Source organism: Gouania willdenowi, chromosome 1, assembly GCF_900634775.1.
Source record: "Gouania willdenowi chromosome 1, fGouWil2.1, whole genome shotgun sequence".
Lineage (NCBI taxonomy): Eukaryota > Metazoa > Chordata > Actinopteri > Blenniiformes > Gobiesocidae > Gouania > Gouania willdenowi.
The window spans coordinates 28659868-28674103 of NC_041044.1; the positions used below are offsets into that span (position 1 = coordinate 28659868).

At 40.1% G+C, this 14236-nt stretch overlaps 2 protein-coding genes across 3 annotated transcripts; one reads left to right on the top strand and one right to left on the bottom strand.

Moving 5' to 3' along the window:
- The first annotated feature begins 1109 nt into the window (after window positions 1-1109).
- zbtb5 (zinc finger and BTB domain containing 5) lies at window positions 1110-8756 on the top strand. 2 transcript variants are annotated; one of them, XM_028455596.1, is made up of 4 exons: window positions 1110-1380; window positions 3182-3395; window positions 3485-4324; window positions 5158-8756. In XM_028455596.1, exons 2-4 carry the CDS (start codon window positions 3186-3188, stop codon window positions 6310-6312), a joined length of 2205 nt encoding a protein of 734 aa, XP_028311397.1. In that variant the 5' UTR covers window positions 1110-1380; window positions 3182-3185; the 3' UTR covers window positions 6313-8756. The 2 variants fall into 2 exon arrangements, with proteins under 2 accessions (XP_028311397.1, XP_028311406.1); XM_028455605.1 differs by having other exon boundaries at window positions 3485-4318.
- On the bottom strand, window positions 8730-12723 carry grhprb (glyoxylate reductase/hydroxypyruvate reductase b). The gene is made up of 9 exons (XM_028455617.1): window positions 12426-12723; window positions 11442-11575; window positions 11298-11370; window positions 11071-11187; window positions 10287-10375; window positions 10106-10210; window positions 9439-9574; window positions 9165-9295; window positions 8730-9050 (listed from the first exon to the last, which is right to left on the bottom strand). The coding sequence occupies exons 1-9, from the start codon at window positions 12590-12592 to the stop codon at window positions 8929-8931; spliced, it is 1074 nt and encodes a 357-aa protein (XP_028311418.1). The 5' UTR covers window positions 12593-12723; the 3' UTR covers window positions 8730-8928.
- Between the last annotated feature and the right edge of the window lie 1513 nt (window positions 12724-14236).

Consider the following 14236-nt stretch of genomic DNA (forward strand, 5'->3'; position numbering starts at 1 on the left):
AGTTAGGACAATTTCTGCTTTGAAAACAACATATTTTAAAAGTACGATGTGTTTTTATTATTCCATTTATATATTTATTTTATTTTAAGGAAAAAATTCAATATTGTTTGTTAAACTTTTGGCTCTTGTCTCGTCCCTCCGAAATATATTTTCGTTTTATATTTTTGTTACATTTCTATATTTTTCTCGCTCAATCTGTCAGTCAGTCCATCTGTCTATTTAGTAGTTTAATTTCTGAAAATCCAAAATATTGTTTTAAATGTGAGTTGTGAGCCTCGGAAAATAGCGCCCCCTTGTGAGTCTGTCGGAAAACAGCTGTCTGAGAGCAAGCAACCGCAATCCATTTTATCAACAAAGACAGGATTTTTAAAAGCGGTTTATAATCTTCGCATAAGCCTAATATATTTTAGTCTGGAGGACGCCCTGTGGCATGTCTATCCGTATAAAGAGCTGTGAACCCGCCACAGCAGGCAATCCGTTCCACTAGGTGATTTGGATCGCGTAGTTCTCCTGGTAATTGATGACCTACCTCATGCATTCGTGTTAGAATCACCTGACTAATACATTGTGTGTCTAACATAACTGTTTCTTACCAGTCTAGACTTTTACTCCTCTGAAGATGTGCTGCACTTTCAGACACCCATTGTTTGTCCACAATGTCTGACAAATATTTAAATAAAATCTGATATTTTGGTTTTGTTGCTCAAACCCATTCTGAAAGCTTTCTGCATTTGGATGATTCTCTGTAAAGACACGAGTTTTGAAATGGAAACATGTTGAAATAACAAATAAAATACAACAATAAATAAATAATTTTAACATAACAAAAAATGTCTTTCCAGTACAGATGAGTTGTTAATAATAATGCCATCACATAATATCGGATTTTTTTTCAAGCATTATTTCCTTTTAAACACTAGAAAACATATAAAAAGTAAAGGAAAATGATTAATATGTACATGGCATCATATCTTTATTGCTAAATATGAAATTAACACTCGCTATAGTCCCAGTCTTTCTTGATGTTCACTGTTAAAAACTGTCCGACAGTAACTATCAGCAACAGCAGACGCTTCCGGAAGTCAGACACCATCTAACAAGGCGACCAGTTAACCCGTAACATCCTGCGACAGGAGGTGGACCATATCGGAGAGGCGAAAATGTTTTCCTATCGTAATGGAAAGAACGTTTTATGAGAGGAAAAGCTATTTGGACAGTGTGAAAAATGTCTTTCAAGCTAAAGACTTCCTTTTTCCACCTTTGCTGCATTTTAAACACAGAGGCTATGTTGTGGTCTGCAGAGAGCTAGCTTTAGCCTCTCAGTGTCTGCTCAGGGCCCTGCTCTGTCTGCTCATTCCTGTCCTTTCACTGCCAATAAAGGTAAGGCTTTTATATTAACGACTACCAACATTTTTATTGTTTTACTGATAACACGTAATAGTTTAATTCAGGTCGTTAGTTATGCTGGTTTGTTATTACAGAGCAGTATGTTGACATGATGGTGAGGTCCTGACCCATTAATTGTCTTTTTAAATGACTGAACAATAACTAAACCCATAGTTATTAATGAGCATGTGTAAAATGGAAAAAAAAATGTCTGAGAATGAAAACAAACAACAGAATCAAATTTGAGTTTCAATTCACATCACATAGTCATATATTTGTGTGTTTATTATCCCTGTTGTTTAAAGGCAGGTTTTATCCTGCAAAGGTCACTAGTTTGTCATCACTACCTCACACATAATCAGGAGGAATATCTGTTTTACACTGTGTGAGGATGCTAGAGTTCAAGAGAGTGTTTAAATAAACTATTTTATGCACAACTCAAAGACTTTAAGGGGCAGATTCCCTAAGTTCTGAAATAAAGGGTGGTAAACGAGTTGCGTCCCTAAATCCTTTGGTGATGCAGTTTCCTCACCTGCTGTGAGGAATTCACTAAGATTGCAGCAATGATTAGTGCGCGTGCAGAAGTGGTGGAGACCGCCCTATTTACATGAGGGTTTTGCTCGTTCAATGTGGAGAAGCACACAATGACATTTGAAGAAGTTAAGGCAGAGGCAGATGGACTTCTCTGTCTACTGCACAAACATTTATTAATGTGGAAAACAAAATAAACAAATAACATTTAAAAACAACAACTTTAGAACCTAATGATATTTTTCCCCCTAATTTAATGTGGCTGCTCCGTTAGTTCCTGTAACTTTGCTTGGATCCGTCCATGAAAAATAGGCAGATTTGGACAGAAACGGTCCTGTTGATCTGCCATTGATCTGAGTTAATGCAGCAACACAGTCTGTCAATCAGTCTGCACCATTTGAAGATGATCTGCTGATCATCATCCAGCAGGTCTGAGCAGCGCTGTGTCACGCACACACTCTCATTTGTGAACATTGGTCCATCACTGATAAATTGCATTTGATCAGCTGATTCTGGCCTGACATCAACACGACACGAGAATTTATTGATGGTCAAAACATGGAGAGAAAGACACAGAAGCTCACTGGAGCTGTGCGTCCGAAGCGACATCCATGGCGCACAGCATCGACTGGCTCTGCACCGCAGTGGACACTCACGTACCGGACTCCACACGAGCTTCAGGCATCCAGCTTTTTCTCCCCCTCAAACACACTTTATTCACACTTTATTTTCTCATTCAGTGGCTCTTAATATTGACTATTGTTTTATTTAAATTATTTTTCTTATACTGGAAAGGTTAACTGAAGGATTTTTTTCCATCTCCGCTGTGTTTTGTGTAAACATTTACTGCAGCGGACTCTGCGTGTGTTTGCATCTGCTTGTCAGTCGTACTATTTTCCTGTGCTAAAACGATCAACGCAAACAGTTCCAGATTTGATGAATTGCATTGCACGCACTGTATTAATTTATTTGCATGTCCTCTTCCCATTTGTTTGCTCCCCTTGTGAGCTCCGCCTACTATACATGTTCATCAGGATACGCATTGCAACGTGCAACAGTCGCGCACTCCTGATTCCCTAGGGTTTGTACAGCTTATTAGCACGTGGAGTGACATTTGCACACGTTTTAATACCCCTAAACCTTTTGTGAATCCGTCCCTAAGAGTTTGGAAGAAATAAAGTTAACCGGTGTTTCAGTAAGTAAGATTTTCAGTACGTGTGTTGATTTGTGTCTTAATGAAGTGGCCCTCCTATTTTCTCTGCAGGATCATGGATTTTCCGGGCCACTTCGAGCAGATTTTCCAACAGCTCAACTACCAACGTGTTCATGGCCAGCTGTGTGATTGTGTCATAGTGGTGGGCAGCAGACATTTCAAAGCCCATCGGTCAGTGCTGGCAGCCTGCAGCACCCACTTCAGAGCCTTGTTCACTGTGGCAGAGGTTGATTCCAGCATGAATATGATCCAGTTGGATAGCGAGGTCAGTAGTTATCTGATGACTGAGTTGTTATAGGGGTTGGAGTTGACGTTGAGTTGTGTTTTCAGTTGAATGAATGATTGTTCCTCCAGGTGGTGACAGCTGAGGCCTTTGCCGCTCTGGTGGAGATGATGTACTCTTCGACACTTATGCTGGGAGAAAGTAACGTCATGGATGTCCTCCTTGCAGCCTCCCATTTACACCTGAACAATGTTGTGAAAGCCTGCAAACACTACCTGACAACTCGTACGTTGCCCATGTCACCGTCATCAGACCGAGCAGCCCATCACCACCCTCAGCAGGAGCAGCAGAGGCACAGGCAGCAGCAGCAAGTACCAGACTTAGCCATAAACCAGACGTTAGCAGCCAGTGCCAATTTATCAGCAAATTCTGCCAGCTCTAAATTACAACGTTCATTCCTACTACAGCAGCTTGGGCTCAGCTTGGTTAACTCTGCTTTGGGTGGAGTGGAGGAGGGTGGGTTAGGTAATGTTAGTGATGGAGTGATCGAACAGAGGGCTTCTTTTCCGATCCGCCGCTTTCACAAACGCAAGCCTTCACTAGGCCTGGGGCTTTCTGAGGAGAGGCCAAGACAGAGGCAGCGACCCTCTGCTCCTAACCTGGGCTTATTAGGAGAAGGTGGGGTAAATGTGGAGCGAGAAGAGGCAACTCTGCACTCTCCAGACTCTCACAAGATGGGGGATGATTCCAAATTAGGCGTGGCAATTTCTGGCTTGGTGAGCGTGCCGCAGGATGATCCACAGATGCCCAGTCAGTCAGACAGCGGCCACTGTGATGGGGAAAGTTTGAGGAGAATTTCAGGAGGAGGGGTGAGCAAAGAAGAAGACATGGATGAGCAGGATCATCAAAACAGCAGAGCAGGTGTGAAGATAAAATCAGGAACAGAGGATGAAGAGGAACAGAAGGTAAAGGTGTGTTTATGCTCTGATTAACTGTTTGTATGTAGCTTCTTCCAATGGCCACTGCACCAGAGTCAGTGCTGCAATCATACTAACGTATCCTATGATAGTCCATTAAGATTTTTTGTTTTTTTTTTTGTTTTTAGAAAGGAATTAGATTGAGTGAATTCAACCATAACTAAAGGTTAAACAAAAATATCATCACATGCGTAATGGTTTTTTCTTCCTCATTTTTCCCCGATATATATATGACAAACTTCCTGAGTTGAAGCTAGTAATTTTGCTGTCATGGTTGTAATTGCATAATTTATAATTAATTACAATTAGGACATACATATACTGTAATTGTAATTGGAAAAATGTGTTGCTGTTGTAATTGAATTGTAATTGAGTTCAGATGAATGACTTTGTAATTGGCATGGAAATTCTATAAACGCTATCATTAACAGTTTCATTAAACACAAACCTGGGTAAAAAGCGCGAACACCAAAAATATTTATACCAATACTTTCATTGATTAGGAAGCCTAACAAGGTAACCAAGAGATGAAAAACTAATTGGATGATGAATCATGTTTTTTTTAGTGTACTTTAAAGCTAATATAAGACATAAGTCAAAACATAAGAGATGTTAACACAAAGCTAACACAAGAGGAAGGTTAAGTTTTATGGGTTTATTTATTAAAGGCTCAGTAATTAAGAATGTAATTGTAATTTTCAGAGGAAAAATTATAATTTGAATTGAAATTGGACAAAATGCTGGTCACTGTAGTTGTAATTGAACATGGTTAATTGAAGACGTAATTGTAAAATGTAATTGACCCCAACCCTGGTTGCTGTACACAGGTGGTTGTTAAGCGAGAACCTCTAAGTTCACCTGAGCCAACTGATGAGGTGAGCGACGTTACTTCCCAGGCAGAAGGCAGCGACCCAACGGAGCCTGGTGGTCGGGAGGAGGAGGAGAAGGTGGATCTGAGTCCAGAGAGCAGCGACCGGAGCTTTACGTCTGAACCCCAGCCCAGCTCCGACTCCCTCCTTCAGCCCACCCCACAGCTCCACCTCAAAAACAGCATGGGTGGAGCAGGGGGTGGAGGAGGCTTCGGGTGCAGTAATGGACTCGGTGGAAAATTGGGTTTCAGCATTTCCAGCTTCCTCGGTCCTAAGGATTTTGAATGTGGCGGCTCAGGGTTAGTGAGAGAGGATGATCTACCAAACACAACAACTGGGGACTCTGTTGCACATCACTTCCTAATGAGACAAGAATCTGCTCGACCCTCTGGTTCTGCATCTTCTTCTCTGCTGCAGTCTGGTTCACTAAGTGGCGAGAACAGAAGCAAGTATGGTGACAACTTGCAAGCTGAATCGCTTTTCCTTCGTCCTTTGCATGATGGTGTGGGAAGCCCAACAGGAGGTGCTGGAGGGCGAGGAGGGGTGGACCCATTTGGTTTGGACTTCCAGCGCTCTAGTTTGGGACTTCATGCCCTTGGACGTCCACCAAGAGGACCAGGAGAAGCAACTGCATCAGCTCTGACTTATCCAGGCTACAGACGTATTGCTCCAAAACTGTCGTCTGGGGTGCAAGGAGAGGACGGTGTGAGCAGGGTTCTCCAGGATGCAGCCTCCTCTTCTTCTTCAGGTCTGGCGGGTCCTCTGCTCTTCAACGAGAGTGGAGGGTATGAGATGAACAGTGGCAGGCCCACCTCTCTCCCCCCTCAGCTCACTAGAGCCTCAGCAGACGTTCTGTCCAAGTGTAAGAAAGCTCTCTCTGAGCACAATGTTCTGGTGGTGGAAGGTGCACGAAAGTATGCCTGTAAAATCTGCTGTAAAACCTTCCTCACCCTCACTGACTGTAAGAAACACATCCGTGTTCACACAGGAGAGAAACCGTACGCATGTCTCAAGTGTGGAAAACGCTTCAGTCAATCCTCTCACCTTTACAAGCATTCCAAGACTACATGTCTGCGATGGCAGAACAATAACATGTCAAATTCCTTGTTGTAGGACTGAAGAGACACTTGACACATCAAGTGGTTTAGGCTTACAGTATTTGCATACAGATTTCATTGAAATTCGTGTTAAGTGATTGACTGCACTGCCCACGCGTTTATCAGATGAAGTCATAAGAGATGAAATATATGCACCCATGTGAAAAATGTTAATTTGCACACCTGGGAGATGCGTAGCTCTGTCCCACGTATGTCATCCTAACACCGGATTCCACTGGATGCGTAAATGCTCCGAAACTGCCCAGCTGCGTAACTGTAGTGTAATCTGCAGTCCGGCAATCCCCAACGCCTCCGTTTGTGATGCGAATTTGTTGCAGCAAGGACTCAGGGGATCCAGTAATTCATGTGTGATCGCACGATATAGTGAGTTGTAGTGAATACAAAGAGAACCACAAAGCCATACAAACAGTTCATTGTGTCCTACGAGAGGAGCAGAAGGAAATTGATTCGGTCCTGCCCTGTAGATCTTCTGCTGTAGTGGAGATTATTGTGATTCAACCACGGATAAGTGCAATATTTACATGTGAACTATGATCCACTGCCGCCCTGTCCCCACCTAGCGCCTGAAGACCACATATTTTATTATGTGTCTGTGCACTACTTTCTGTACTACACAAGCTAATCTTTGTTAAATTTATGCTGCACAGCTCCGGCGTCCAGCAAAAATAAAAGGGCTGTGCATTTGCTGCAGAGGGCTCTGGCATGCTGCAGCAGTTATACAGCTGTGCTGCAGCAGTTATACAGCTGTGCTGCAGCAGTTATACAGCTGTGCTGCAGCAGTTATACAGCTGTGCTGCAGCAGTTATGCATCCGGTGGAAATTGGGGGTAACTATAGAGATACGGTGCGTCGTTAGGGGTAGCCAGCACTAAACCAGACTGATACTTCGAATACTTAATCACTTTTTCTAAAAGTGTTCAATCAATTAAATTGCAATGGGGACATAAAACCCAGATGAAAGGCCTTGTATTGTTTTTAGATGAAGGCCAAAGCAAAGAGCCTCCCGAGTGATAATAAAATGAGCCTAAATTTTGTAAAGTTATAGTCGTGAGTCCACAGTGTCATACATAAAAGTGCTGCAAATAGCTTTTTGTTTTTTAGCCTGTTTGGCTAAATAGGTTTACACACTGTCCTCTCAAAACACATTCATTGTGACTTTTTGTGTGAAAAACAACAAAGTCAAATTATCTCAAAATGCATGTGTTGCTATAGAAATGTATATAATGCATAATTACAGTTTCTTCATCAGTTTTCTCTTGAAGGAGAAGTAAAACAAGTGAAAAAGTGCTGAATGTTTTGTAAAGGTGTACTCATGTACTACATAAGTCATTTTAAGATTTCTCTTGTTACTTGTAATGTTGCTTCTTTTACAAAAGCACTTAAACAAAACATTCTTTTTTTAACTAATGTGTTTACTGAAATGAGAACAAGGGGTTGTGTTGACGAACCATCAAGCTGTCTTGTTTTCATCATGTGTTCATCAAAACCCAAAGAGGTTAGTATTTGTATTTCCCCAAAGGAAAAAACATACTCACAAGATCTCAGTCCTCTGTAATTTATTTTAAACCACTAATGATCAGAACCTAAAGCTTTTGTGTAAACAAACAACTTGTTTCATCCATTTTCATGTTGAAAGTTTGTCACCTGAGCATGTTTTGAAGAAGAGTAGAACAACCTTTGTAGCAATAGAAATCTAAGTTCATGCGTTGTAGAATTCCAATACAGTAAATCATTGGTGACCATTTCAAACATTTTTTGCTTTTTTTTTGTCAACTTTATTGCTTGGTGTCATTCAGCTAATGCAATCAGTGGCCACTGCTTTTGTCATTTGTCTCTATAGAGTCATCACACTGTTGTTACATTTTACACATGTTACAATTCACCTTACATTCATCTTAATTTTGAAGACAAATAGTTTCTTGGCTTTTTCTTGTAAACAAAGCTGAGCCAATGTTGGACTTAAACTGTCTTTCGTTGTGCAGTTCATAAGAACACGTGATGGGTAATGTTTCTAATCTGATCTTTGTCAACATTTAGTGTCTTGTCTTTTTGAAAGACCTCACTGTGATGTTCTGAGAGCGCTTACAATGTCCTGTTTTTAAGGAATTACAACAGTGCTGTTATGATTAATGTGAATCTTTGAAAATGCACTGATTGTCACTGTACTATCACATGTATTAAGCCAGATGTTAAAAAAAAAAAAAAAACAATATGTCAAAAGTCTAAATGAATACATGAGGTTACTGCCTTGTGCCTCTTAGCTTGCAAAGCTAGGCTCTTGTTAATTTGCCAAAACTAAACCTTTTGTGAACCTTTGTGTGACACACATGGTGTAGCCACACAGTATCTGAATGCTTGTCACTTTACTGTTGACAGCTAAAAAAGATTGTATAATATGTTGGGTTGTTGTATATGGACTGAATAAAACCAGGTAAATTCAGATTGTTTGGCGTTTCCATAAATTATTTACTGATGTGAATAGGTTAGCTACTGACACAGGATTCAAGGGTGAAGAGGAAGTGTCACAACCCTATTCTGAATCCATCAGCCATTTAAAGAAGAAAACCAGCATTTCTCTATCATGAACTAGTCCTCAGAGCAGAACCAGCAACTCAAAGTTTGAGCTCTTTGATCATCGGCTTGCCCTGCAGGCCCAGGAGGAGGTTGTTAGCGGCTAGTGTTGACATGGCGTTACGGGTTGTGTAGGAAGCACTTGCAATATGTGGGAGAATCACTGAGAAGAGTAACGAAGAGAAATGTTAATCAGTGACAGGCCATTTCTGTCAATGGGTGCTCAAGCATCACATTTTCACATTGTTGAAACTTTGTAGTGCTTTGGAAGACTCACCGCAGTTTTTGAGGGTAAACAGAGGATGATCAATGGGTAAAGGTTCAGGGACTGTTACATCTAATCCAGCTCCTGCTATCTTGCCTGTGTTTAGAGCCTCATACAGGTCCTCTTGGTTCACTACTCCACCTCTGGAAGCACACAAAGAACAGCAGTTACTAAACTCTAGCTTGGACTTGGACACATTTGAAATGTGCAAATACATTTTTAAAAGGCATTTTGATCTTTGGTATCAGATGCCTATTTTTGAGTCTCAGCAGTGGTAGCTATGCACCGGCTTGTGTTGATAAAGATGGAGGTGTTTTTCATCTTTGAGAAGAGGTCCTTATTGCAGATTTCCTTGGTCTCAGGTGTTAAAGCACAGCACACAGCAAGAAAGTCTGACTGCTTTGCCAGTTCATCCAAAGAGACTGAAGGAACAGATGAAAAAAAGAGATGGATATCACATTACACCATTTATTGGGGCCTCTGCAATGTACTCTTAATTTTACACTACCAGAAAAGTTGCTTTAATATTAAAATCACAAGCATTGTTGTCAAGATAAGTCTGATTTCACTCCCAAGGAGCGTTCACACTGAAAGCATCTCTAGCGACGAGATTACATTCAAAATCAATGTAAATGATGCAACATCCCTTCTTGCGACGCGACTCACGCAATTCCAGTGATTCAATTGTGCAATCTGAGTCGCTGTAAGTTGCTCAACGTAAAAAGTTTTGAACTTTTCAAGCAATTTTGAGTAACGCTGTGTTGTGACATCCAATCAGCAATGAGTTTCTCTCTACGTTATGTCCCCAGTCACCACTTACAGTAGATGAAGTGAGCAAAAATCTTGACTATGTTCAAGCGACTGATCACGGGCAATTTAAGCAACTATAGTCGTTGAATTTGCGTTTATTGTGAACGCACCTTTAATTCTAACTATTGGCTGTAGTTTCTTACCATATTCTGCGTTGATCATATTTGCCAACTCTGGTCTGGGGGCCACATCTGAGTAGATGAACTTCTTAACTTTAAAGGGTGCAAGACGCTCAGCGATAGCCACACCTTGGGGACAAAAACAAAGTCAAAATGTCCAATCAATTACTACATGAAGGGAATGTTGAGCTTTGAAAGTTCTTACCAATCCTTCCCAAGCCAAGGATTCCCACAGTGCTGTTGGCCAACTCATGGCCACACAGCCAGAGTGTTCTCCATGTACCCCAACCACCACTGTTTCAACAAGGAAAATAAATTGCACTATACAATAGGGTGATTCACAAAATTGATTTTTACCAAATTTTGCCAGATCGCTTTTTGCCATGTTCCGATTGACATTGTATGTATCTGTACCAAAAATGGAGTCAATTGCTGCTCATTTAAGGGTGGTACACTTTTTCACACAATTGAAGTTTTTTTTTTTCCAGGAATGTTCTCACTCATTTAGTATAAATACAGGGAGAAATAATTAATGATCATACTTAGCTTTATATCATTCAAGTTTCTGAATTCTTTGGTTGAGCAATAAAAATTGTGAAAAAGTATGCCACCCTTTATGGACATTGTATTGGCAAAATTTTTGGTTTATGTGTTCAAAATATAAACGGGAACAAGGCTAAATGCGAACTGACCAATTTTTGAGAACTTTTTTTTCTACCATTACATTTTGAACATATGTGTATTACACATTTTTTATTTCTTCATGTATGCCAGGGGTGCCGGACTCCAGTCCACACAGTTGTTATGATGCTTCTGCAGAGCTTGATGACAACACATTGGTTTCAACGAGGTGTGTTGGTGCAGGCACACATCAAAAAGTCTCAGGAATCCGTCTCTCGAGGACTGGAGTCTGGCACCCCTGATGTATGCTTTTGTTATCTTGCTCTAGCATTAACAGATTTGTGAGCATTTGTGCATCTTTGTGTTACGTCTTGGCTTCGTGTGTTGCTTCGATGAGTCTTCTGGAGGTTGTAAGCAGCAGAGCAACGGTCAGCTCAGCAACAGCATCCGTCAGGACGTCAGGGGTGTAGCCAACACGGATCCCTCTGTTGGGAGAGCCACAGATATCACACTGAGTTACAAGGAGTGGAAATCAGAAACGGGTGAAACTTTGTGACCTCATGACACCCTGGACAGGAAGAAAGAAAGATAATACCTTTTCTTGAGCTCCTCCAGAGAAAGATGATCGAAACCCACAGACATGGTGCTGAGGACCTTGAGGTTTGGGCCTGCAGTAATGTATACCATACATAAGATCATGTGCACGCTCTGGATTTAACCCAACAATGTTTTAGCATACCTGCAGCATCCAGGAGTTCAGCATCAATCTTCTCTGTTAGCACACACAGGAGAGCGTCAACACCCTTAACCTTCTGAAGGAGCTCCTTCCTGGGCACTGGGACATCATCGGAGTCCCATAGCTCAAACTGCACCCTTTCAGCAACATAATAAAGCATTCAAAATTACCCATAAGGCATTACAATAATCTGTAGGATTAAACTTCAGAGAGTGTTCATTTGTAAAAAGGTCACTGCATGCATCCTGAGACCCTTTTAGCTCCCTTTCTTATCTGTTGACATGAGGTAATCTGCAGTCTTGTTTACTCTTAGTCAATGATGAACCTCACAAATCAGACAGTCAAACCTCATCAGAGAATCACTTCAAAACTGAAGTTCAAATTGAAATAAAAAAAACATGTTAATATGAATAACAAATATATAAAATGATTTAAAATCAGTGGTTTTCAACCAGATTGGCTTTGGGACCAAAAAACCTCCCTTAATAACAAAAAGCTGTGATCCAATCAAATCAAAATGCTTTTAATTTCTCATTTATATCATGTAAAGATGAAGCAGTTAAATCTACAATATTGCTGCAGGCAACATTTAAGAATACATTTATGATAAAACCATATCAGTGACACAAGAGCGGGAAATAAACCGATATGGACCATTACTTTATTAGTTTCCATTACCATTACTTGAAATTAGTTTCTGAAAATTAAATTGTGAAATACATTTTTTTAAAAGGTATCTAAAACAGAGCAGTTTAACAGGCAAAATAATTATGGATATTTTAATTTGTCAACATGATTATCATAGTTGAAAAATGTAGCTAAGTTTTGGAAAAAAAATAGGGCTTCAAAATAAAAGCACATAATGTTTATTTTTCTGGGCACAGATAATGGCCACTTAGTAAAAACAGCTTTTGTGTTACATTTTCATGTCCTGACCCATAAGTTAGAATCTCTGCTTTAAAAATTGAACAAACACAAAACACTCACTGTCCAGATGCCTGGAGGGTCTTCAAACCATCAGGTGGGATCTGTCGAGTGACATACACCCGGGGCAGGGTTGACATCTCCCTCTGTAGTCTGTTGCTCAGGCCCCCATATATTTTCAAAGGTGTGATCCTCCGAAGGTGACGCAGTGCCATACAGCTGCACCACATTGCAGAGCGTGTTGGAAATGTGTACAGCTGTCTGTGAGCTGAGAGTGCTTGGAGTTTAAAGTCTGCTGGTGGATTCCTCTGGCTGCAGTTCAGGGGAAAGATCCCATCTGAGTTTGACCAATGTGTTTTAAGGGGAGGGTCTGTTAGATCAGAAGAATGAACTTTAATTTGTCAGGGTCAAATCTAGCTTTAGTACTCAGAGGAAGCTTAGGCTCCACCAACATCAGATCGAACTAGGAAAACAGAAGTTTCTAAACAAACTGAGGCTCCAACAGATACAATTAAAACATGAAACTGACTTTGGGTCACCTAGACATCAAGCAGAAATAGTGTGAGTATAAGGTAAATGTTTCACTGGACTATTGACCTTTGTTTCTTCAAACAGCGAAGGGCCCCAAACTGACATTGCACGCTCTGTGCTGTTTCTCTGGCTGGAACCAGTTTGGCATCTCATTGGGTGCCCAGCTATAGTTTTATACAAAACAAAAAGAAATTAAATTACATGTAACATATTTGCATTGATACTGTGTCACACAAAAGTACAAAACTACAACAAAAAGGCTAAATGTTCAAGCATTTGATTTTTATACCTAAAATCCAAATGTCATTGGTTCGAGTCCTTTTTAATTCAATTTTATAAATGTAGTGAACCATAGTATACATTCCTTGTTCAGTCAGGAGGGAATAAAAGGATGTCCTCAGCACTATTTAATGTTTTAATTATGTTATCAGAGATTATATTATATTTATTTAGGGTTAGAAGGTAAAAATACATCATTCTGCCAGAAATCAGCAATCAATCGGCTTAAAGAAAGGAGGTCAATATACCTTTTCCACTTCTTGTGCTTGGGGCAAAAAGGAACAAATGCACTACTGTTTAAGAATGTAATAAATATACAACATTTGAATAACATAAACTATTGATTTGTTTATTTATAAACAAATTATGATATCAATGAATCCTATAGAAACAAAAGTTGTCAATGAATGTAGCTCAATTATCCTTTCAAATCAGTTGCAATAATTTTTAATCATATATACAGTATATAGCCAACACGTAATTGATGGAGGTAATGAAAACAAAGATAAAACTGCAATCATGTGGGTGTTATTAGTACAATAAAACAAAATGCTTATTTTTTGGTGTGGCAGACTTTATCTAAAGCATGAAAATGAACCAGGAATAAACACTTTTCCAAATGGAAATGCCAAAAAAAAAAGAAAGAAAGAAAGTGTTGTACGAACAACCCCCTGTGCAATTTGTACGTTTACCGAAGTACAGCGTGTTAGGGTTAGGGTTAGGTTATAACCTTTTATCGCAACAATTTTTAGGGTTAGGGTTATTGTTAGGTTTACGGTTTGGTTTAGTCTTAGTCACGTGACCTAAACTGGTCAATGAGGGGCGCTGCGTACGGATAGAATTTGGGTATATTTATATGGCAACCGTACAGATAGCCACTGCCAAAAAAACAAAAAACCACGAATAAACAAATTGCATTTCCCAAACAATATGCATGAGGATGCGTAAGCTCAACCCCTCGTAGTCAGTATAATCCCTCAGAGTTAGAATTATTAATACAATAAACTGTATTATTGATTAACAGCAAGAGGCACTTTGTTCACTGGTGAGCGCTTGAACTGGTT